We start from the raw sequence: 24,612 nt of genomic DNA on the forward strand, positions 1-24,612 counted from the left end.
AGCGTTTGGCTAAGCTAATCATAGCTTTGTTAGCAGGCCAGACGTGCCACACACCATAGCACGGGCTCATTTCCAGCTTAGAGTGAAAGCTGAAAACAAACGCGCTTTGTGGTGTGTGTAGCTCTTTGCTATCGCTGAATCATTATGCTTAGCTTTTTGGCTCTGATTTTCCTGCTCATTCTGGTTTTTTCCTATTGGTGAGATCCAAAAACCACCAATCAGTGACCCCTCTAAAATGGAAATGGGTGGAATATGTTTATTTAGCTGTTTAGACATGGAATAGAAATTTGTCTTAGTTTTCAAAATACCGGTATAAAATAGCGGTATACCTTACCGTTATACAGCCCAACGCTAACTGATAATATTTTGGCTTGGTTCAAAATCCTGAGTGCTGTTGAGTGCTGACATCACAGCAGGGTGGTAAAACACTTCAACATGACACCATTCCAAGACAGAACTGTCGCTATCACAGTTGGTCTTTGAAATTTAAGTTATTGAAAAGATAGGTGTCTTTTGATGGACTGTGTAGCACAATGGCATATTGTCGCAAAGGCCCCAATCGGGAAGTTTTAGTATCATTACTATTTGTACGTTTACTAAGGTATCTGCTAGGTATATCAGAGCAAGTACTGGAGTGGTGATGGCACAGCTTTACCTGTTTAGGGGCTTTAAATATTTCTGCATGTGACCCCAAGCATGTACACAATGGCATAGGAAATATTTGGATACTGTAGGGTGAAATGCCATGCCAGACCCCCCAGCAGTAGGCCTAGCATTCCTATCATGTTGTCCATGTTTTCCTTTGTGCCTCTGTTGCTCAGCAAGGGAAAGTGGGAGAGTTTATGTGTGCCATCCAAAGGTCTCCAACCCACCAGACTTATTCATGAATGACACATTTGACAGAGACTGCGAAGACGTCATGCATCATGGAACGATAGAGAGAAAGTCATAAGGAGTGGGAAGAATATGAAGGAGGGAGAAGAACAGGGAAAGAGATGGAGAAAAGTAGGGAGAGCCCAGAGAAGGATAGCAGGGAAAAACGAAATGTGGAGAAAGGAAAGTAAAAAGATCGCCAAGTATGCAGTAGATCCCCCCCCTCCATTTCCCATCATTGTTGTCTTAATAAATACCCAGTGTTTGGACAGCAAAGCAGGAACGCTTCTGTGATGCTGGGCGCCCTGTTGAGAAGGCACATTTTTGACGTGTCTGGGATGACTGGGGCCAATTGAACTGTAAGGCCCAGTCTGTCAGCACTCCCCATAGTGAATGCAAGCCAGTAGACTGACCTGGATGAACTCCAGATGCTCTCAGAGAATGGAACATGAAAAAATTTGCTTAATTTAGTTTAATGCAGCTGCAAAATTCACCTATGTAACAATAAAAGGGCAGGAAACGACCTTTGCAACCTGTAAAAAGCTGGAGGAGTTGACTCAGTGAAAAGGCTGTAGAGTTTAAAGAACGTTAATGTTCTTACAAGATTAATTTGAGTATGCACTCACAAGGAACCCAATTATAAAAAATAATAGATAAAAATAGCATGGATTTCCAAAAGACTTCAGTACTTTAGGCAAGTCTGGTGATACATGTCTGTTTTATTCTTCTGTTCTGTAGGAAATGTGGCTAATTCATTTGCCATTGATCCTGTTCTGGGGACCATCACTGTGGCGAAAGAGCTGGACCGAAACAACAAGAATCAGTTTGAGCTGACGGTGAAAGCTACAGACCGAGGAACTCCACCCCTCAGTGCGACAGCAACTGTTGACATCACTGTTACTATCTCAGACAATGCCAAGCCTAAATTCACTGAGAAGGAATTTTCCGCTGAGGTTAGCGAAACTGCACTTCCTGGAACGTTTGTGAGTCTCGTTACGGCCACCAGTCAATCGTCAGTCTTTTACCAGATTAAAGATGGGAACATGAATGGAGCTTTTGACATTAACCCCAACTCTGGAGTGGTTGTGACTCAGAGGGCTCTGGATTACGAGACAGTACCATCGTACAAACTTACCATTCAGGGAACCAACATGGCTGGCCAGTCTACCAATGCTACACTTCTCATTCACCTGAAGGACGAAAATGACAATGCTCCAGTCTTCATCCAGGATGAGTTTACTGGGATGGTGAGCGAGTCCTCTCCAGTCAAAAGTGTGGTCCTCACCAAAGACAGCACACCACTAGTCATCCGGGCTTTAGACATGGACCGTGACACCAATGCTAGGTTAGTTTACCAGATTGTGGAACCATTTGCCCACAACTACTTTGCTATTGATTCCAGCACTGGAGCAATCAGAACCACAACAGAGCTGGATTATGAACAGAAATCTATTTTTCGATTCACCGTGCAAGTCCATGACATGGGAATCCCCCGACACTTTGCAGAAAAAGCTGCAAACGTGACCATCAAAGTCATAGATGTCAACGATTGCCCACCACAGTTTAGTCAGGACTTGTACGAGACTACAGTTCTAGTGCCAACTTACAAAGGTGTGGAGGTCATCACCGTCAATGCCAGTGATGCAGACTCAGGACCAAATGCAAGACTCCTGTACTCAATTGCTGAAGGCAACATTGGAGAAAAGTTTAAAATGGATCCGGTCACTGGGGTTATTAGCATTCAAAATGTCACCCAGTTGAGAAGCAGGTATGAGCTGAGAGTTAGGGTGTCCGATGGTAGGTTTTCTAGAATGGCATCAGTAAAGATAAATGTCAGAGAGAATAAAGCAAGCAGTCTGAGGTTCACACAAAATTCCTACAAGGCTTTTGTGCAGGAGAACTCTTTGGAGAAGAAGACTCTGGCTGTCATTGCGGCTGTGGGCAACCAAGTGAATGAGCCACTGTTTTACACTATTTTGAACCCAGATAGGAGGTTTGAGATCAGTCGTACGTCTGGTGTACTCTCCTCAACTGGCATACCCTTTGACCGTGAGGAACAAGACACCTATGAAATTGTAGTGGAAGTTAGCAAGGAAGGCAAGTCGTCTGATGTTGCTCACATTCTTGTAACAGTTACTGTTGAGGATGTCAATGACAATCCTCCTGTGTTTGTCAACTTGCCTTACCATGGTCTGGTCCAGAAAGATGCTGAGGTGGGCCACATGATTAGACAGGTTACTGCCATAGATGCAGACACTGAGCGTAATGCAGAGATAAAGTATCACCTACAGGAACTGAATGAATATATCCAGATCAGCTCAGGCGGTGAACTCTCACTGAAAAAGCCGTTTGAGAAGGACTCCCTGGACTCAGAGTTCGTGGTCACAGTTGTTGCAACGGATGGTGGGGAACCATCGCTGTCTGCAACTGTTGAAGTGCCTATAACTGTAGTAAACAAAGCCATACCAGTATTTGAGAAACCGTTCTACAGTCTGGAGATCCCTGAGAACATACAACTACACACACCCATTGTCCATGTCCAGGCTAGCGACTCTGAAGGGCCTAGGATAGTGTACACCATCTCAGAGGGGGATCCTTATAGTCAGTTCTCAATCAACTTCAACACTGGTGTAATCCATGTTGTTCAACCTCTCGATTTTGAGACACACCCTGCCTATAAACTAAGCATAAGAGCCATTGACTCCCTAACTGGTGCTAAAGCTGAAGTTTTTGTTGACATAATCTTGGAGGATGTGAACGACAACCCGCCCGTGTTCCTTGCCAAGTCTTACAACGCAAGCCTTTCTGAAGCCTCAGTGATCGGCACCTCTGTTGTACAGGTCTCTGCTACCGATGCAGACACAGGTAACAACAAACTCCTGTTCTACCAGATAATCGAGGATAAAGACCGGAGCTTTGAGTACTTCACCATTGACCGCGACACAGGAACTATCTGGACAGCTCGTATGCTGGACCACGAGGAGAAAACTCAACACAAACTAATGGTGAGGGCTGTGGATGGAGGAGTTCCTGCACTTTCAAGTGAAGTCACTGTGACAATTGACATCATGGACCTTAATGACAATCCTCCTGTGTTCTCACAAAACGTTTATGAGGCAGCGGTCAGCGAGCTGGCGCCCCGTGGACATTTTGTGACTCAAGTTCAGGCTTCAGATGCAGACAGCTCTGACAGTGCAAAGCTTGAGTTCTCAATCCTGTCAGGAAATGAGGAGCAGAACTTTGCCATTGACAAAAACTCTGGAGCTATTGTCATTTCCAATCACAGGAAGCCACACATGGAGTCCCTCTATAACCTTAACGTTTCCGTTTCCGATGGCGTATTCAGGAACTCTGCTCTCGTGAAAGTTTCTGTCATTGGTGCTAACTTCCACAGTCCCACCTTCCCTCAAGTTGACTATATTGTTGAGCTTCTGGAAAACTCTCCAGTTGGAACACTGGTGGCAGAGGCCCAAGCATCGGATGCTGATGCAGGTACATATGGGCGACTGACATACCACATAGTCAACAATATTGCCAAAGACAAGTTCTCTGTCAATGAAGACGGTGAAATTTTCACTTTGGAGAGTCTTGATCGAGAGAATGCTTTGGAGAAAGTCATTCCAATCTCTTTGATGGCAAAAGACGGTGGTGGCAAAGTTGGATTCTGCACCATCAGCGTGATCCTAACTGACATCAATGATAACTCCCCACAGTTTAGAGCTGCAGAATACAAAGTCAGCATAGCAGCAGATGTTCCAAGAGGAACGACAGTGGTTAAAATTGCAGCTTCTGACATGGATGAAGGCAGTAATGCTGACATCACTTACACCATTGAAGCAGACACAGATAACGTAGCAGAGAACTTTGAAATCCATTCTCTCACTGGTGCCATTGTGACTAAAGAGAGTCTTATCGGTTTAGAGAACGAGCTGTACACATTCATTGTGCGTGCAAAGGATGGCGGAAATCCCGCAAGATCCTCTGTGGTCCCAGTCTACGTCAGGGTGCTAGCCCCAGAAATCAAAGTGCCGAAGTTTGTAGAACCGCACTACAGGTTTTCTGTAGACGAGGATCGTCCCCTGGGCTCTGAGATAGATGTGATTCAGGCAGAAAGCGATCAGCCAGTGATCTATAGCCTGGTGAAGGGTAACACCCCAGAGAGCAACAGGGATGAGGTGTTCGTGGTTGACCGTGACACTGGAGCTCTTAAGCTGGAGAAAAACCTGGACCATGAGAGCACAAAGTGGTACCAGCTCACTCTCCAAGCACAAAGTGAACACCAAGGCATTGAGGTCATCTCCTCTGTGGACATTAGCATCCAAGTCAAGGACATCAATGATAATCATCCCCTCTTCGAGTCGGATCCTTATGAGGCTGTTGTTGCAGAGAACCTTCCAGGAGGCACCTCTGTGATACAGGTGAAGGCAACGGACTTGGACTCGAGCACAAATGGGCAGGTTATGTACAGTCTGGATCCTGTCCAAGACTCGGCAGAGATAGCTGAACTGTTTGCCGTTAACAGTGAAACAGGCTGGGTGACCACCCTGAAGGAACTGGACCGGGAACAGAGGGACAAATACACTGTTGCCGTTCTGGCCACTGATCGGGGAGACAAAGTGCAGCTGACGGCCCGCACCAAGGTGGATGTGACGGTAGCAGACGTAAACGACAACTCGCCTCGTTTCACGGCAGAGATCTACAAAGGCACGGTCAGCGAAGACGACCCTCCTGGTGGTGTGATCGCCATCCTCAGCACAACAGATGCTGACTCTGAGGACATCAACAAACAAGTGGAATACTTCATTACAGGTAAGCACATCCTTGCGCACTTGAAGATGCAAGTTTTACAACTGATATTGCTGTCGCCTGACAACACTAGAACTTTTATCTATGTCAATTTTGCAAAACATAGAGCTGATATAGGGTACAAGATACTAGTAATCTACAAGCGCTCAATTAATCTATGCTAATAACATCTCATCGCAGCTGAGCCACTTAAGCAAGCCGGTATGAAGATATCATCTGCTTGCTCAAATATGTCACCCATTTAATCTGTAAACAAGTTTTAAAGCGCCCGTCTAAATATTTGGGTCACTGGAAAAAGTCTTCCTCGTGTAATTATACCAATAACTCTTTGAAATTGGCAGGGGAAATAGGCAAGCTTTGGTGCTAATTAGCTTGTGCGAATAACTGTGCCAAGCTGAATATCCTAAGATGTCAGAAATAAAGCTGCGATGAGTATCTCCTTGCGCGCTGGCAAACCGAACTGCCTCGTTATCCTCCTCTTTGCGTGATCTTTGATTACGATTGAAGCCGGTGTCTCACACAAATCAACAACTGCTGGTATTTTTTGATGTTTTTGTGAATGAATCAGTGCCTCCGTAAACACAAGTTGGAAGTTTCAGCAGATGCAGACTTGTAAGTTTGACAAGCACCTCATTGCACAGGATCCACTGGTGCGTCAACTTACTGATACCAGAGATATCATCAAGGCAAACATTAGAAAAGTGTCTGCTGATTAAGTGTGAGCTGTCACTTAGCGCTTCTTAGTTGGCAGTCAGCTTTGAAATCTGTGCAGCTTTGAGATCTTCCTCTGAAGTATTAGTTTATTTACCGTTCAGAGTCTCGATTTATTGTCGCCTGGATATACAGTTCAAATGTAATATTATTTACCTTTTTAGTTACACATTTACATTTGATTTGCTGTTTGTATTGTCAGGTTCAAGCCAAACAAAGACAAACACAGCACAAATGTAAAAGATTAGGTTCTACCTAAAACACAAACCCAGTACGGCTTCAAAAGTTTAGGATGTGCACTTTCCACACAATTTAACCGGAGTGACTTTTTCCCCCCTGACCGTGTGAAGGTGGTGACCCGCTGGGCCAGTTTAATGTGGAATACGCTCATGGCGAGTGGAAGGTGTACGTGCGTAAGCCGCTGGACAGGGAGGAGACGGACAATTACCTGCTCAATATCACCGCCACGGACGGGACCTTCGCCGCCAGGGCCGTGGTGGAGGTCAAGGTGCTGGATGCCAATGACAACAATCCTGTCTGCGAGAAGGTGGGAGCGTGTGTTTGTGTGTGTACTTGTTTTCCTAAGTTTTTAGGACAAAAACAGAATGAAACTTTCAAAGGTGTGTATGTGGGACATATGTCATATATAAACTCATATAAATGAACATTGTTATATATGGGGACATGGGGTCATATTATTATTACGTTGAATCATTGATATTAATAATACATACAGTACGTATTGTCATATATAGACATTTACATCATCGATAATATCATTATTACATATAGGTACTATACATACAGAGTACATGTAGGATAGTATTATTACATATAGATGCTTGAATTATTTTTATATATATATATATATATATATGTGTGTGTGTGTGTGTGTGTGTGTGTACAAAACACTTATGAAACATAGTACATATGGGTGCTAACATATGGGACATACTTTTACTACATAGATAGGCACTGACCTACAGTATCTAGGAATATATAGAATATACATAGGACATATATATATATACATATGTATATATGTATGTATATATATATTTATATATATATATATATATATATATATATATATATGTGTGTGTGTGTGTGTGTGTGTATATATGTATATGTGTGTGTGTATATATGTATATGTGTGTGTAAGTATCTATATATTACTACCATATAGAGCATATGTGTGACCTCACATCCAGTCACTGTATGAAAACAAACCTGTGTGTCATGTAATCGGTGGTCTTTTGTCGGTGAAGGAGGGAAAGAGCGTTTCCACTCTGCATGCTGATTTAAAAGCTGAAGTGGATGTGGATTTGTCGGAGAGAGAGAGAGAGAGAGACTGGATTTCAGACGGAGTGAGAGAGCGAAAGAGAGTGAATTTTAGCGAGTGAAACAGCGTTTGAAAAGGTTCTTGTGTGGAACGTAGCATTTAAGAGACAAAGAGGGTCATTCTGCATTGCTGAGGTTTTCTGTGGCGGCTAATGCCCCTCAATTGCATTTGAATGGAGTTTAGTGCCCAGCTTTGTGTGTGTGTTTTGTTCTATGTTAGATTTTAATGGTAGAACTCCCACAGTGACTGTCTCTAATCTTTCTTTTTCATTTCGTCTACACCCCCCCCCTCCTCCCCCTCTCCCCCACCAATCTGTTCCAATTATTTCGCTCTCTCTATCTGTATTTTTCCGTTTGGTCTTTGTCTACCACCCACCTCCTTATTTCTCTCTTTTTCTTATGTCTTAATTATTTGGCCGTGTATTGGCTGCCTTCACTCTCCATCTGTCTCTGTCCCTCTCGAACTCACTCTCTTCCACTCTCTCTCTCGCTCTCTCTTTCTTTTTCTGTGCTTTTTCTCTCACTCACTGTCTCTTTTTTATCTCGCTCCTCTCTCTCTCTCTCTCTCTCTCTCTCTCTGCTCCCCCTCCTCATTTCAACAGTGCTTAATTGCCATGATTGTTAAAGTTAAATTGTTGCCAGAGCAATTAAGAGTAAACATAACTGAGACGTTATGTAACGTTACATACAGCGCTTAGACACTGAAGCACATTGTTTAAGACCTCTTATCTCTGCAGTGTGTTTTTGCCAGTAAAAACTCTGTATAACATTATAATGAATCGAAATACAGCAAAACTGTAGAAGTTCTTGTTTTCAGTGAAGGTATTTTACAGATAGAAGGACACAGATTTGGTCCATCAGCAGCATCTGATTCAATTTAATGATGGATTGATTACACAAATTAGGTGTGCATGTATGTGTGTGTGTGTGTGTATATATATATATATGTATATATATAGACATGTATGTATTTGTATAGATACACACACATTTTCTAAGCCGCCAAAACACCCTGGACAGGTCACAGTAGATAGATATCTGGATGGATGGATGGATGGATGGATGGATAGATAGATAGATAGATAAATAGTGTGAGATCAAAACCTCATATGTTCATTTTTGTTTTTTTTTGTCATAATTTGAAAGTACCTGTTGCTCTTTACATTGTGTGTAAATTTCATGATGAATGGACCAAAAGAAACGGCCCAAAATTACTTGGAAAAAAATTCTAGTTCCATTGACTTACATTAAGAGTAAAGTATGTTTTTTCCTTCTCCTGTAAAGTTACCATTTTGGAGATACGATATAGCTACTACATATATATAATGCTTATGGGACATATAATTATACACATTAACACATTAAACACATTCGCACAGGTAAAATCACTGCTTATTGCCTTAATATCATCTATATTGATTCAAATATTAGTGTTATTCCAACACTAATCGCTTACCAGATAAATAGTTTTTAAGTATAATTTTCTCTGGTGCCGAAGATTTTGCACAGCGATGTTGAACAGTGTTAATTTAAATATTTACAGGATTATTAGTAATGAATGTCTCTCTCTCTCTCTTTCTCTCTGTCTTTAGTCTCTTTATACCGACCGCGTTCCTGAGGACTCTGCTGCTGGACGGCTCATCCTGCAGGTCTCGGCTGTGGACGCTGATATCCGCTCCAACGCCCACATCACCTACCAGCTTCTCGGAGCTGGAGCGCAACACTTCAGCATTGACCCTGACACAGGTACGCAGAGAGAGAGAGAGAGAGAGAGAGAGATGGAGTACACTGTTAGAAATAAAGGTTCTGTTCAGGTACATTTTCGTTCATCAAGGTTCAAACAATGTAAATGTTCCCTCAAAGGTACAACAGTGGCTTTAAGGTCCAGTCGTGCACCTTAAATAAGTTGTTCCCATTGAAAAGCGATCTTATGTCCCCTGACTAAAGGTACTGAGATGTACCCTTGAGGGAACCACCCCAGCGATGAAAGAGGTGCTGCCGCAGTGACAGTACAGTACCTGTTTTCTTTAGAGTGTAGGGGTGTGTCTGTGTACTCTGCCCATCAGAAGTGTAGTGGAGTAAATGATATTTGCCTGGTGAAAAATCTAGTTTGCTTGAAAGGGAGGGAGAAAGGGGCTTCCAACAGTCCCAAAGCTCATCAAGGTGTAGTACAAGCTGGAGTGAGGTACAAACAAAGAACCTGACAAAGTCAAACACACTGTGGTAAATATACAGTCACCCCTGTTTGAAGTGCATGTTCGGTTGATTTTCTAAGTGTAAATAAGTTAAGTATCCTATACAGAGGACACACTTAAATACGGCATTTTTCTGCCATTTTTAGTAGACAAAAAAACATATTTAAGCAGTAGAACACAGAGGGAGTGTGTTATCGCGAAATAACATCACGGCTGTGATTTGGTCGCCGTAGATCATCACAGCTGTGATGTTATTGGCGATAACACACTCCTCGAGTGTTCTACTGCTTTTATACAACAGTTAAATAAATAAAGTAATAAATTAATAAACTGGGCCGTGAACGCGGCGTTTAATATGTTTTAATGTTCGCAGTTCCTTCACCAAATTATAGTTCCTTAACGAGCAGCTTGTTGCTACGTCAGAGTAACGAGCTCCGCCCACTCGCTGTACAGCCGGCAGTTCGTTCTCCAGCTCCACACAGACCAACTGTCAGTTTGGGAATTTAGTGTCGTCTCATCTTCAGAGTCTGACCAAATCGGCTGTCGGTCAAATGTGATCCATTTTCTGTTTGTAGCAAAGTAAGAAGTAAAAACGTTCAAACGTCTCCTACAGCCATCAAAGTCGTTGCTTAGCAACGGCGTCCCAGTGAGTGATACAGTGTTTGTGAAAAACCTGTAATGTTATGGTGAAATAACAGCACAGTTAGAACACTTCTCAGCCAATCAGCTCGCGTGGCCGGAACTGACTGTTGTATAAATACAAAATAAACAGCAAATAAACAGTAATTGTGCGTTAAATGGACAGAAGAGATTTCTCTGTAGACGATGTGTTCACTTATTTTTCCAGACTTTTGCACATGACTGTACTTGAAAGCAACTCCGTGTACATCTTAGCACCGCTAGAAGCTCCCTTCATCCAGTGGACCAATCACAGTCAAGGAGGAACCTCAGAATGAAGAAAACACCGCTTTGCTAACCCCTAAACGTAACCCGAACCCGAAAGAAACAGGCCGACCACACCTGCTAATGCTGTGATGTGCTGTTCATAGCCTGAATGCACTTTTTTAGCATGCTTAGCTCTTCACTTTCATCCATTGTTAGCAACGGTAGCATCACTGACTGAACTCTTAGAGCGGTTAGTGTAGGTTTTGTGAGAAATACAGGTTTTGGGGGAAAAAATGGTGCAAATTTTGTAAATAAAACATTTTTTGCAGTTTTTGTTTATTGTATGTAAACTATTGCTGCAGTTTTTGTTAAAAATGTGTATTTTTGCACATTTTAAAAGGCGTATTTGGCGCAGATTGTGCAAAAGAAAAAAAATTGTTTTTAAAAATAAATGAATAAAAAGCGAGTTAGAGTTTAAAGCGGTCAGATGTCCACCTCGTGTCAAAACGTTCCTGTTTTCCATCATTGTGTGGACGTTTGGTTCCCACAAACACTCACAGTGTGTCTGCGTATTCAGATGCAAGGCCAGTAAGAGCGCATTATAATCCCTCAGCGGGCGATCGCTCTGCAGTCAGCGCGCATCCTCACGCAGACACATTCACATTCTGCAGTCAGCATTGGCTCTGACTGAAGTTTAATCCCTGCTGGCCGGCCTCTGCGGGCAGCCCCCACGTCTGCTTTCTGTAGTCGCATCATTATGCTCATTGCATTAGTCCTGCAATCCCCCCAGGGGTCGGTCTAAACTCGGCCCGGGCTTTTCTCTGCACTCTCACACACAACTGGGACGAATTCTCTTGCGCTGCTTCTGCAGCTGCACAGTATTTCATTCGGTTCACTGTTAGTGCAATATTGGCCCTTTTAACACTGATATCAGTACAATATGCAGACGAGTCTCTGACTAATCACAGTGGTTTTTACTGTGTGACCATCCTGACCAATCACGGTTCCAGATAAGTGTTTCTGTGGGTGTCTGATATTCATGTAATTTAACAGTTCTGTATAATGTCACATGGTTCTTTAACCATATGATATTATTGATTCACCAATGTTTTCAAAATATAAGATATGCTGTAATCACAATATCCTAAAAATGGATATGAATTTGAATATAGAATTAGTTACCTACAGTTGACCAATAAATTCGCCCTTTCCTCTTCCATGATGAAAGGCTAGTGGTCACCGGGAAGTCACAAACTCAGAAAATAATTCCAAATTGTTTCCGGAGTTTTCGCTTGAGTAAAGATCAGTAACAAGTCACAAATTCTGAACATTGTTCCAAATTGTTCCCTGAAGTTCCCTATTTGGATTAGGTCGTGAACGTGACGTAACATAAGGACACTTTTTCGGAAATTGTTCCGAATTGTTTCCATATGTGGACAAAGTCAGAAACAAGTCGCAAGCTCAGGGAATTTTCAGAAATTCCCACATATACATAAAGGTCAGTAACAAATTGCTGAAAATTGTTCTAAATTGATTCTAAGGTTTCTACTCAAGTAAAGATCTGTAACAAACTGCAAAACTCAGAAAATTGTTCAAAATTGTTTACAAAATTCCTACTTAGGAAAAAATCAGGAACAAGTCGCAAGCTCAGGAAATAGTTGTGTAATTTTTCCGCTTTAAATTTAAACAAATAAATTTAAAGTCACAAACTCAGAAAATAATTCCAAAATTGTTTCCGCATTTCCACTTGGTCAACTCGGGAACGTAACAATTTGCGCTCTAAAAAATTCTTCTGAATTGTTTCCATATATGGAAAAAGTTTCCACGTGGGTAAGGTCTGTAACAAACTGCCAAAACTCAGCAATTTTTCCAAAATTCCTATTTGGGAAAATTCAGGAACAAGTCGCAAGCTCAGGAAATTGTGCAATTATTCCACTTGGACACATTTCAGAATCAAGTCACAAACTCAAAAAATAATTCCAAATTGTTCCCGGAGTTTCCACTTGAGAAAAGATCAGTAACCAGTCACAAATTCTGTTCCAAATTGTTTCCGAAGTTCCCATTTTGATAAGACAAGTTTCACACTCACAAAAATCTTCCGAATTGTTTCCATATGTGGAAAAAGTCAGTAACAAGTCGCAAACTCAGGGAATTTTCAGGGAGTTGTTTCAGAGGTGCACTTACATAAAGGTCAGTAATAAATTGCAAATTCTGAAAATTGTTCCGAATCATTTTCAAAGTTTCCATGAGGGTAAAGGTCTGTAACAAGCTGCAAATCTTTTTCAAAATTGTTTCCACTTGGGAATAATTCAGGAACAAGCCACAAGCTCTGGAAATTGTTGTGTAATTTTTCCATTTGGATACATTTCAGGACTCCATAATTCCAAATTGTTTCTGAAGTTTCCTCTTGGGTGAAGGTCAGTAACAAATTGCTAACTTAAAAAAATAAAATTCCAAGTTGTTTCTGAAGTTCACACTTGGGAAAACTTCATGAGCAAGTTGTGAACTCAGAAAATTGTCCTGTATTGTTTCCACTTGGATAAATTTCAGGAAAAAGTTGCAAACTCAGAAAAAATGTTTCCGATTGTTTCCGAAGTTTCCTCTTGGGTAAAGGTCAGTAACAAATTGCTAACTTAAAAAAATAAAATTCCCCGTAGTTTCTGAAGTTCCCATTTGGGTAAAGTCACGAATTTAGGAAACCGTTGTGAATTGATTCCGAAGTTCTCACTTGGGTAAAGTTCGGTTACAAGTTCCGAAGTTCCCACTTAACTGGAAGTGACGATTATGTGCAACGTTTAGTTTTTAAACTTCTTGGTTTTTTTGAAAAAATTCATATTCCAGCAGTGATGAATGCAGGATTAGCTCAGATGCTCAGAAACACACTCACGAGATCTCAGCGAGATTTTAGATCTATTATTAAAACATTACTGCTGTTTTGTCTTCAGTCTTTTCTCTCTTTCTCCTTCTCTCGCTCTGTTTTCTCTCATTCTCCCTCTCTCTCTCTGTTCTCTCTCATTCTCCCTCTCTCTCTCTGTTTTCTCTCATTCTCCCTCTCTCTCTCTGTTCTCTCTCATTCTCCCTCTCTCTCTGTTTTCTCTCATTCTCCCCCTCTCTCTGTTTTCTCTCTTTCTCCCTCTCTCTCTCTGTTTTCTCTTTCTCCCTCTCTCTCTCTGTTTTCTCTTTCTCCCTCTCTCTCTCTGTTTTCTCTCTCTCTCTCTTTCTCTCTCTCTGTTTTCTCTCTCTCTCTCTCTCTCTCTCTCTCTCTCTCTGTTTTCTCTCTCTCTCTCTTTCTCTCTCTCTCTGTTTTCTCTCTCTCTCTCTCTCTCTCTCTCTCTGTTTTCTCTCTCTCTCTCTTTCTCTCTCTCTCTGTTTTCTCTCATTCTCCCTCTCTCTCTCTGTTCTCTCTCATTCTCCCTCTCTCTCTCTGTTTTCTCTCATTCTCCCCCTCTCTCTCTGTTTTCTCTCATTCTCCCTCTCTCTCTCTGTTTTCTCTCATTCTCCCTCTCTCTCTCTGTTCTCTCTCATTCTCCCTCTCTCTCTCTGTTTTCTCTCATTCTCCCTCTCTCTCTCTGTTCTCTCTCATTCTCCCTCTCTCTCTGTTTTCTCTCATTCTCCCCCTCTCTCTGTTTTCTCTCTTTCTCCCTCTCTCTCTCTGTTTTCTCTTTCTCCCTCTCTCTCTCTGTTTTCTCTCTCTCTCTCTTTCTCTCTCTCTCTGTTTTCTCTCTCTCTCTTGCTCTCGCTCTGCGTGTGTGTTGCCGCTCTCTGTGAATTAAACATGGTTGTGGCCTGAAGGCGAGCAGATCGGCAGCAGCCTGTGTTTTAGCGTCACGCCACCGCAGCACAAAGGCTATTGTGAAGGTGCTCGTCACCGGCGCGGAGCGAGGAGTGTGTGTGTGTGTGGTGTGTGTGTGTGTGTGTGTGTGTGGTGTGTGTGTGTGTGTGTGTGTGTGTGTGGTGTGTGTGTGTGTGTGTGTGTGTGTGTGTGTGTACACTGCGGGAGCTGCTGTTTGTGCTGTGTGGGTTTAACATATCTGGAGGATTTTCTTCTCGTTTTTTTCACTCTTTTGTTCCATGATGGAGGAGAAAAGGCGCGTTATTGTACTTTAGAGACGCTAAGAGAACCTTTCAGCTCTCATATCAGCACCGACACACACTCACCCACTGTAACTAACTCTCTCTCGCCCTCTCTCTCTCTCTCTCGCTATCTCTCTCACTATCTCTCTCTCTCTCTCGCTATCTCTCTCTCTCTCTCTCTCTCTCCCTCTCTCGCCCTCTCTCTCTATCTCTCTCTCTCTCTCTCGCTCTCTCCCTCTCTCTCTCTCGCTATCTCTCTCTCTCTCCCTCTCTCTCTCTCTCTCTCTCTCTCTCTCCCTCTCTCTCTCTCTCTCCCGCTCTCTCGCTCTCTCTCACCCTCTCTCTCTCGCCCCCTCTCTCTCTCTCTCTCTCGCTCTCTCCCTCTCTCTCTCTCGCTATCTCTCTCTCTCTCCCTCTCTCTCTCTCTCTCTCTCTCTCTCTCTCTCCCTCTCTCTCTCTCTCTCCCGCTCTCTCGCTCTCTCTCACCCTCTCTCTCTCTCGCCCTCTCTCTCTCTCTCTCTCTCTATATATATATATATATATATATATATATATATATATATATATATATATCCCCCTCTCTCTCTCACTTTCTCTCTCTCTCTCTCACCCTCTCTCCTCTGTCTCTTTTTTCTGTTTCTCTTTTACTTCACTTTCTCTCTTTCTTCTCTCTCTCTTGCTTGCTTTCTTTCTCCCTCTCTTCTCTTTTTTCTCTCCTTTTGTCTGTTTTGCCTTCTTTCCTGATCTCTCTCTCTCTCTAGTCGCTCTCTTTCTCTCCTTTTCTTTCTTTTGCCTTACTTCCTTGCTTTCTTTCGTCTTTCTCTTTTGCTTTCTTTCCCCCTCTCCTCTTTTTTCTCTTCTTTTGTCTGTTTTACCTTCTATCCCGCTCTCTTCTTTCACTCTCTGCCCTTCCCCTTTCTCTTTCTCTCTCTCTGTCTCGTTCTCTTTTTCTTTTTTGACTTTTCTCCCTCTCTCTAGTCGCTCTCTTTCTCTATTTTTTCTTTTGCTTGCTTTCTCTTTCTTCTTTCTCTTCTCTCTCCTGTCTCTCTTTTTTCTGTTCCTCTTTTATTTCCTCTTTCTCTCTCTCTTACTTCTATCTCTCTCTTTGTTCTCTCTCTTTTTTGCTTTCTTGCTCCCTCTCCACTTTTTTCTCTTCTTTTCTGTTTGCCTTCTTTCCCCATCTTTTCTTTTTCTCTCCCTCCCCCTCTCTCTTTTTCTTTTTGGCTTTTTCTCCCTCTCTCTAGTAGCTCTTTCTCTCTTCTCTTTTACTTCCTCTGTCTCTTTCTTCTCTTTTTTGCTTTCTTTCTCCCTCGCTACTCTTTTTTCTCTCCTTTTGTCTGTTTTGCCTTCTTCCCTTTTCTTTTTCTCTCTCTCTCTCTCTCTCCTTCCTCTCACTCTTTCTCTCCCATCTTTTCTCTTTCTTTCACTCTTTTTTCTCTTTTTCTCTCTCTACCTCACTCTCTCTTCTTTCCTCTTTTGTCTCTCTTTCTTTCTCTCTCTTTTGTCATTTGTCTTCTTTTGTCACCCCTCTTTCATTCTGTCCCCACTCCTTTCTTTTTTTTCCCGTTTTTTTCGGAGTAGTTTGGACACGAACAGTACTTTCGTTCTGCTCTCTCTCTCTCTCTCTCTCTCTCTTCTTTCACAGCAGTTCTCAAGCGTGCCTTGCTCTGTTCTGTCTCTTTTTCTCCTTCACTCTTTGTCTTCCTTCCCTCCCTCTTTCACTCCTTTAATCATTTCTTCTCTCAGTCCTCAGCAGTGTGGAGTGTTTTCTCTCTCTTGTCCTCTGAGAGCGTGTAGTGTCCACTCAGCCCAGTGTTGAACGCGCTGCTGCGCTGCCACCTGGTGGCCGCTGGGGGAGGTGCAGTCTGAGTGCAGTGCAGTCACTGAGAGTTTATACTGAGAGTTTGTTTACGGCAGCTTTGAATCTCAGATGGAGGTTCCACTGCCTGGTCAGTGAAATGAGTTAGTTTTGGAATCCAATTGGATCGTGTTTTCCACTCGGCTGAGGCGCTAGTTGTTTTTCGGAGTCAATGGCGGGTGAAATTTGAATCGCTAAGCCAGCGACGGCCCTGTCACACACTCATACACACACCAGTACACACACACTCCATCTATAGGGAAGGCCCTGAGCGCGTGTGTGTGATCGGAATGTGTGTTTGTGTGTTTTGACTCCCTCGATCCAGTCCGGAATATCGATATCAGGGCTAATCAAGTAAGGGTGGCCCAAAAGACGATAACAGAACACAAAAAAGTGGAACATTTGAGAATTCCCTCCTGGAATCCAGAAAAATTCTAGAAAACTCCATTTTTATCCTGACAAACAGCCATACGCATTCTAGATTCACTTCTAAACAGTTCTACATTCTAGATTCCCTTCTAGAAAGTTTTACACTAGACTCTAGATGTCTCGTTTCTGACAGAAGATTCCTTTGGAAATTAAAATTCCTTTATAGAATCCGGAACAGCTTTGGAAAACTCTACTTTTGCCTTTAGACAGACCTAAGTATTGTGGGTTCACTTCTAAACAGCTCTAGGTATCCACACTGCAGATGGGTCTTTACTGATCGAAATACCTTTTCAAGAATTCCTCATCCTGAGCCTTTTGGAAAACTTTAGCATTCCTGTCTCGAATCCAAAACAGCTCTAAAAAACCCTGGAGAATAGAAGTATTCATTCGCTCAGTTTAACATATTGGGAAAAAATTAAACAACTATGTAAAATGTGCCATAACTTTTGCACACGGTACATTTTGTGTGTTATTTTTTCCCCAATATGTTAAATTCCGTAAATTAACAGGAATTGTGTTTTTAAAATGTGCGTATAAAAAGGATGTGTTCACTTATTTACACTCAGAAAATCAACAAAACATGTAGTTTGTCCAGGCCTGCTGGACTCATCTGACCTTCACTCATGGTTGTGTTTTTCCAGGCGAGCTGAAGACCCTCCTCCCGCTGGACCGTGAGGAACAGGAGCTGCACAGGATGAAGGTGCGCGCGGTGGACGGAGGTGGACGTTACTGCGAGGCGGACGTGGAGATCACGGTAGAGGACGCCAACGACAACGCCCCACAGTTCACCTCCGACCCCTACAGCATCACCGTGTTCGAGAACACAGAGATACACACTCCGGTCGCCCGGCTGCAGGCCACTGACCTCGACACGGGTGAGCTTCCCAAAGCTGACAGTTCAATTTGGGAATTTCGGAATTCGAGACAGAGTCGAGAAAATTCCTTTTTTTATCCCGACAAACAGACACATTTTAAATTCACTTCTAAGCAGTTCTAGATATCCGCTGTCAGCTGTTGGACCAAGGCGAGGTACCATGCGCTCGTCACTCTGAGGTGTCTGGAAAGAGCAGTTTTTCAAATGGCTTAAAAATGAAGATACAACTTAAATACGACAGTAATGATGTAATGTTTTGGTTCTGTCTCTCTGTGTTTCTCTCTCTCTGGTTCCACTCTGGAATCTGCCCTTCACTCTTCTCTTCTACTGTTCTTTGTTCACATCACTTGATCTATTATGTCCTAAATGTCACTCTGTTTTTGTCCTGCTCTAAATTCCACTCACCACAGTCCATACAGGCCAGTTTCTCTTCCTCTGTTCACCCTTCACTTCCTTCTCCGCTCCTTAAGAACCATCAGCGCTGAAACTTCATTTGAACAAAGTGGATTTTCAGCATTACAACATTAAACATATGAACTGTTGGCCATCTGTCAAAAACAGCTCCTTCAGCCCTTCCTGCCAACAGCCTGATTGGCTCAAACATGCCTGTATCAGTAAAAGAGTTAGTTACCTCAGTCCATTCAGCCCATATATGGGAAACTAAGCAGCAAAAACAGCTTTATGATGTCACAAAATCCAGCAATTCAGCACACAGCAGTGTTGCTCCGCCCACTCTCAGCTTATAAGGTGTGTCTCAACCTCAGTACAAGCTTAATACAGGACAGCCAAACAGCAGCCAGTTTCCCTCGTTTATTTTTTTACGTGTTTATAATAAAAGAAAGTCAAATGAATAGTTAAAACAGAATTTCACTTACTTTAAAAAAATTCTGCAAATTCTGTGAAACACAGACTCGTACATATTAGCACATATACTCACATATTAGCAACCGCCTGGAATACCTTAGCAACCATCTGGGATAGCATATGAATAGTCTAGCAACACCATAGCAACCACCTGTGATACGATAGCAGTGGTTTGGCAACACCTTAACAACCACCAGGGATAGCATAGCAGTAGCCAAGTTATGCAAACACTTTACCTTAGCAACCACCTGGGAAACCACAGCAACGGTCTAGCAACCACCTGGGATTCTATAGTAGCAGCCTGACAACACCTTAACAACCATCTGGGATACTATAGTAGTGGCCTAACAACACCTTAACAATCACCTGGCATACCATAGCAACAACCTAGCAGCACCTTAACAACCACCTGGGATACCACAGCAACAGCCTAGCAACACCTTAACAATCACCTGGCATACCATAGCGACAACCTAGCAGCACCTTAACAACCACCTGGGATACCACAGCAACAGCCTAGCAACACCTTAACAACCACCTGGGATACCATAGCAACAGCCTAGCAACACCTTAGCAACCACCTGGGATACCATATCAGTGCCCTGGCAGCACCTCAACAACCACGCAGGATAGCATAGCAGCAACCTAGCAACACCTTAACAACCACCAGGGATAGCACAGCAATGGTCAAACAATACCTTAGCAACCACTTGGAAAATCATAGCAACTGTCTAGAAACACCTTAGCAGCCACCTGGGATACCATTGAAATGACCTAGTAACATGTTAGCAACCACCTGGTGTTCCATAGTAGTGGCCTAACAACACCTTTACAACTACATGGGATACCATAGCAACAACCTAGCAACACCTTAGCAGCCACCCTGGGATACCATAGAAATGACCTCGCACATGTTAGCAACCACCTGATATTGAGTAATGGTGGCCTAGCAACACCTTAACAACCACCTAGGATTCCATAGCAACAACCTAGCATCACCTTAGCAACCACCTTGGAAGACATGTCAGTGGCCTAGCAACATTATAGCAACCACCTGGGATACCATAGCAGCAGCCTGGCAATACCTTAGCAGCCACCTGGGGTACCATAGCAAATGACCTAGCAACACCTTAGCAACAACCTAACAATCACCAAGCAACAACCTGAAATTACTGTACAAAACCATTTCAGTTTTTGAAAACAGTCGACAATCGGCCGACTTTCTAGTTTATTTCTGCAGTTCATTAAACAATAAACTGTGGAACAGAAATTTGCCGATCCGTCAATTTTGATGTACATCTTCATTTTCAAATACCTCAAGATATCATGCTGCCGTCATGCCGACCAACCTGCCAGTAAACAGATCAGCAGCTTCCACTCTTTCTCTTTCTGCCTTTCAACGAAATCAGCAGGGAGGTTTTCCACACCTCTGAAGTTCAGTCTCCGAAGTCTGATTCTCACAATCACGTTCAGCGAGACGTCGTATCGCGGTTCTACCGGCCGACCCCGGCCTGCGTTCTCCACTGCGGCGGATGCACCACATTTACTCTAACACCTCCGATACAGAAGTGCTTAAGCGCAACTCTCAGCAGGAGGGACCCCTGGAGGTCCGCGCCGCGGCTGGAGGTGGAACAGGAGATCGTTAAATCATCCAATTCAATTTGCTTAACGACCATTAACCGGTTTCGCAGCGCTAATGTGGTGGGGTGGGAGCGCTGAGGACCGCAGGGGGGCTGCCGTGTGAGTGCGCGAGGGTCCTGCTCATTATGCTTATTGTCAGTAATGAGAGATGGTTCTCTGCTAAATGCGAATATAATAAGCAGCACAACAATAAATCACCTGCAGAAACGCATTACGGCGATTGCGCCGCTCCGTCTCCGCCTGGTTGCGCGATGAGAGACGTTGTTTACTCATATTAGCGAAGAGTGAGCCACTCACACACACACACTGCAGTTTTTAATGAGCTGTACATTCGCTGGATTCAGCGCGGCAGCAATCTACGGCCGAGCTTCAGCCGCTCGGATTATTTGTGGCGCCGCTCTGTCTGAATCGATCAGTATGAATATTGAAGAAGTGTTTATGCATTGTGATGCGCTCGTATTAAATCAATAACACAGACAGAGGTAAATAATGAAGTCATTATTCAACCCACACACACTGACTGTGATATTAGTTTGAGAACTTTGAAGCTTTTCTCATAAAGCCAGACGTGTTTTGTCTGTATTAGGCTAACTGTGCTGCTGTTTGTGCTTATAAATATGTAATACACATCGCCGCCGTTGGAACAAAACCAGTTTTGGACATAATGTGAAAATGCTTGTTTTCCTTTACGTTGTGTGTAAATTTGGTGATGATTGGACCAAAAGAAACGGCCCAAAATGACTTGGATAAAAGTCTGATTCCATTGACTTCCATTAAAAGTAGAGTATGTTTTTTCGTTCTCCTGTAAAGTTACCATTTTGGAGATACGAGGTTTTGTTCCGACAGCAGAGATATGAAACATGTTGTTACATGTAGGTACATGCTTAAAAAAGATGGTTTTTCAAGGGTTCTTTAGTAAAGAAATTGGTTCTATATGGAACCATGAACACTCAAAGAAAAGAAAGTGTTCTTTGAGTTGTGAAATGTTTTCAAGAAGGTTCTATGCAGAACCACACTCAACACATTCTCCATCAATCTGAAGAACCTTTTCATGATGCAAAGACCACATCAATCATGCACAGGTTTCTTTGAGTGTTCGTGGTTCTAGATAGAACCATTTGCTTTATTAAAGAACCCTTGAAGAACTGTCTTTTTAAAGAGCGTACTTACATATCGCTGTGTCGGAACAAAACCTCGTATCTCCAAAATCGTAACTTTACAGGAGAAGGAAAAAACATACTCTACTTTTAATGCAAGTCAATGGAACCAGACGTCTTTCCAAGTCATTTTGGGCCGTTTCTTTTGGCCCGTTCTTCATGAAATTCACACCCAATGTAAAGAGCAACAGGCGTTTTCAAATTATGTCAAAAACTGAAAAACGACAAAAATGCCAATACGAGGTTTTGTTCCGACAGCAGCGATATGTTTAATACACATAGGACAAGTAGATACTTACATATGTAATCATATGGAACATATAGGACTGTGCCGAAGTCAGAGACCACCCTGCCCTTCATTTCCAGTCAAAACTACCATCTAGTACAAGTTATTCATTTTTCAGTGTCAGCAATAAATAATAACACCTGCCGTTCTGAAATAGGTAATAGGTAACAGCACAATAGGCAGAAGAGCATTAGTGAGGTCAGGTGCTGATGGTTCTGGATCATTCCACTCCATCACTCCAGAGAACGCAGATCCACTGCTCCACAGCCCAAAGCTGGGTGCTTTAAACCCCTCTAGCCCACTGGCATTGTTCACAGTGACCTTAGGCTCACGTGCAGCAGCTCCAGAGCGTCCCATTCTGGGGCTGTACAAGCTACAAATTATGTTTACACTAATGTGTCTGTATCTGTTTCCTCTCAGGCTCCAATGCTGCTCTGTTCTTCTCTCTGCTGGACTCTGCTGACGGATCGTTTTCTGTGGATGAGGTTTCTGGTGTCTTGTTTCTGGACTCCGCTCTGGACCGCGAACTCCGCTCCTCCTACACGCTCCGCGCTCGCGTGTCTGACCGCGGCTCGCCCCGCCCGCTCTCCTCCACCTGCACCGTCTCCGTCTCCGTGCTGGACATCAACCACGACCCGCCGGTGTTCCAGCACCGCGAGTACGCCGCCACCGTCCCCGAGGACGTTACCGTGGGAACGCAGGTGCTGCGGGTGCAGGCGCTGAGCCGGGACGCCGAGTCCGGGGACCACATCACCTACAGCATCGTCAACGGCAACGAGAGAGGGGCCTTCAGCGTGGACCCACGCACTGGTCAGCAGAGAGAATTCACTTCGTTTACTTATGTATTTGCATCAGAAATCACAGCTTTTTTAGCGTTGTGCTGCAGTTACAAGGCTAATGTAGCCAATGTGTAATGGAAGCTGATACACCACCAACTAGCAAATGCCCAAAAGCAATTTGACTGTGAAATATTGGTATTAATTAATTAATTCTAATAATGTTTTTCCCATCTGTAGGTGGCATCTTTGTGATTGAGCCCTTGGATTATGAATCCTCTCACGAGTTTTATCTGACGGTGGAGGCCACAGACGGAGGGACACCGGCGCTGAGCGACATGGCCACCGTCAACATCAACGTCACTGACGTAAACGACAACAGTCCGGTGTTCGGCCAGGCTGTGTACGCCGCCGTGGTCAGTGAGGACGCAGAGCTGGGAAAGACCATACTGACCGTGAGTCTCTCAGGACACAGACACGTTAATTTTTTCTTACCAAAAGCCGCAGTTTTTGGAGAGAGAAGTTGCCCCCTAACCCCTAATGTACATGTTTTTATCGTCCTGGGGTATTTGGTCCCCACAAGGGGATGAATACACACAGTTCCTCACACTAGTATTTACAGGCTGGTACAAATGAGCCTTGGCAGGTCGACTAAAGCAGGTGTGTGTATGTTTGAAGGTCGTAGCTGATGACGCAGACGGACCCTCCAACAACCAGGTGCGCTACTCCATCGTCGACGGCAACCAAGGCAGTCCATTCACCATCGACCCGCTGAAAGGAGAGGTCAAGGTGGCCCGTCATCTAGACAGAGAAAAGGTTGGGAAAACACACAAAGAAAACTGCCAAACACGTCCAGTTCCCAATACTGGCTATGGTTTGTTAGCCTATAGTACAATACTAGCCTACAATACGACACTACACACAATACAGTATATCACGATAGTCATTACAATATGGTACTCATCGCAGGTCTCATCACTGTATGATAATCACAACAACAGTACTCATAATAATGTGAAATATCACAATACAGCTCAAATCACAGTATGATAATCACAGCACAGTGCACCACAGTACATCACAGTGGGGTTATAATTCCACAATACTCATAATAATAACACAATATATCACAATATGGTACCACAGCATGATCACAATAGAGCACCTCAAAATATGATATATCACAGTACATTCAGTTCAGTATACAATAATACAAAATAGCACAATAATACAAAATAACACGACAATATGATACTCGCCATGATACAGTTCACACTACATCGCAATAAAGTACTAATCACGTTACAGTAATCATGATATAGTACACCACAACACAATATACCACAATACAGCATGCATTATAGTACAATAATCACAATACAGCATGTATTATGGGACCGTAATCATAATACAGTATACGTTATAGTACAATCATCACAATACAGTATACATTATAGTACAATCATCACAATACAGTATGCATTATAGTTCAATAATCACAATACAGTACGTGTTATAGTATAATAATCACAATACAGTATACATTATAGTACAATCATCACAATACAGTACGCAGATATATGATACTCATCACATTATAATTATTACAATGCATTACAAAGCATCAAAAGCAATACTCATTACAGTAATATACTCCCAATACAGTACACCATAATATGATGCATCACAATATGGTTCTCATCACAGTATGATCATCACAATACAGTACATCACAGTAATTTTAATGCTTTTAGCTTGTGCATTTTAATTTTAATTAGTGCTTTTATTTGTTGCATGTTTTATTATTTTACATTTTTTAGTTTTTTCTCTGCCTCCTCTGTT

General features: G+C 42.9%; 1 protein-coding gene across 3 annotated transcripts in view; it reads left to right on the forward strand.

The window, feature by feature from the left end:
* fat1a (FAT atypical cadherin 1a) overlaps positions 1-24,612 on the forward strand; it is a 146,855-nt gene that overhangs the window by 99,523 nt on the left and 22,720 nt on the right. For all 3 annotated transcript variants that reach the window (XM_036583633.1, XM_036583631.1, XM_036583632.1), the window contains 7 exons: positions 1,612-5,682; positions 6,741-6,937; positions 9,324-9,477; positions 17,814-18,047; positions 22,415-22,804; positions 23,011-23,225; positions 23,449-23,586. In XM_036583633.1, coding sequence (XP_036439526.1) covers positions 1,612-5,682; positions 6,741-6,937; positions 9,324-9,477; positions 17,814-18,047; positions 22,415-22,804; positions 23,011-23,225; positions 23,449-23,586 — 5,399 coding nt within the window. The remainder of the gene's footprint in view (positions 1-1,611; positions 5,683-6,740; positions 6,938-9,323; positions 9,478-17,813; positions 18,048-22,414; positions 22,805-23,010; positions 23,226-23,448; positions 23,587-24,612) is intronic.

The sequence above is a fragment of the Colossoma macropomum genome, unplaced genomic scaffold (assembly GCF_904425465.1).
Source record: "Colossoma macropomum unplaced genomic scaffold, Colossoma_macropomum, whole genome shotgun sequence".
Taxonomy (NCBI): Eukaryota; Metazoa; Chordata; class Actinopteri; order Characiformes; family Serrasalmidae; genus Colossoma; species Colossoma macropomum.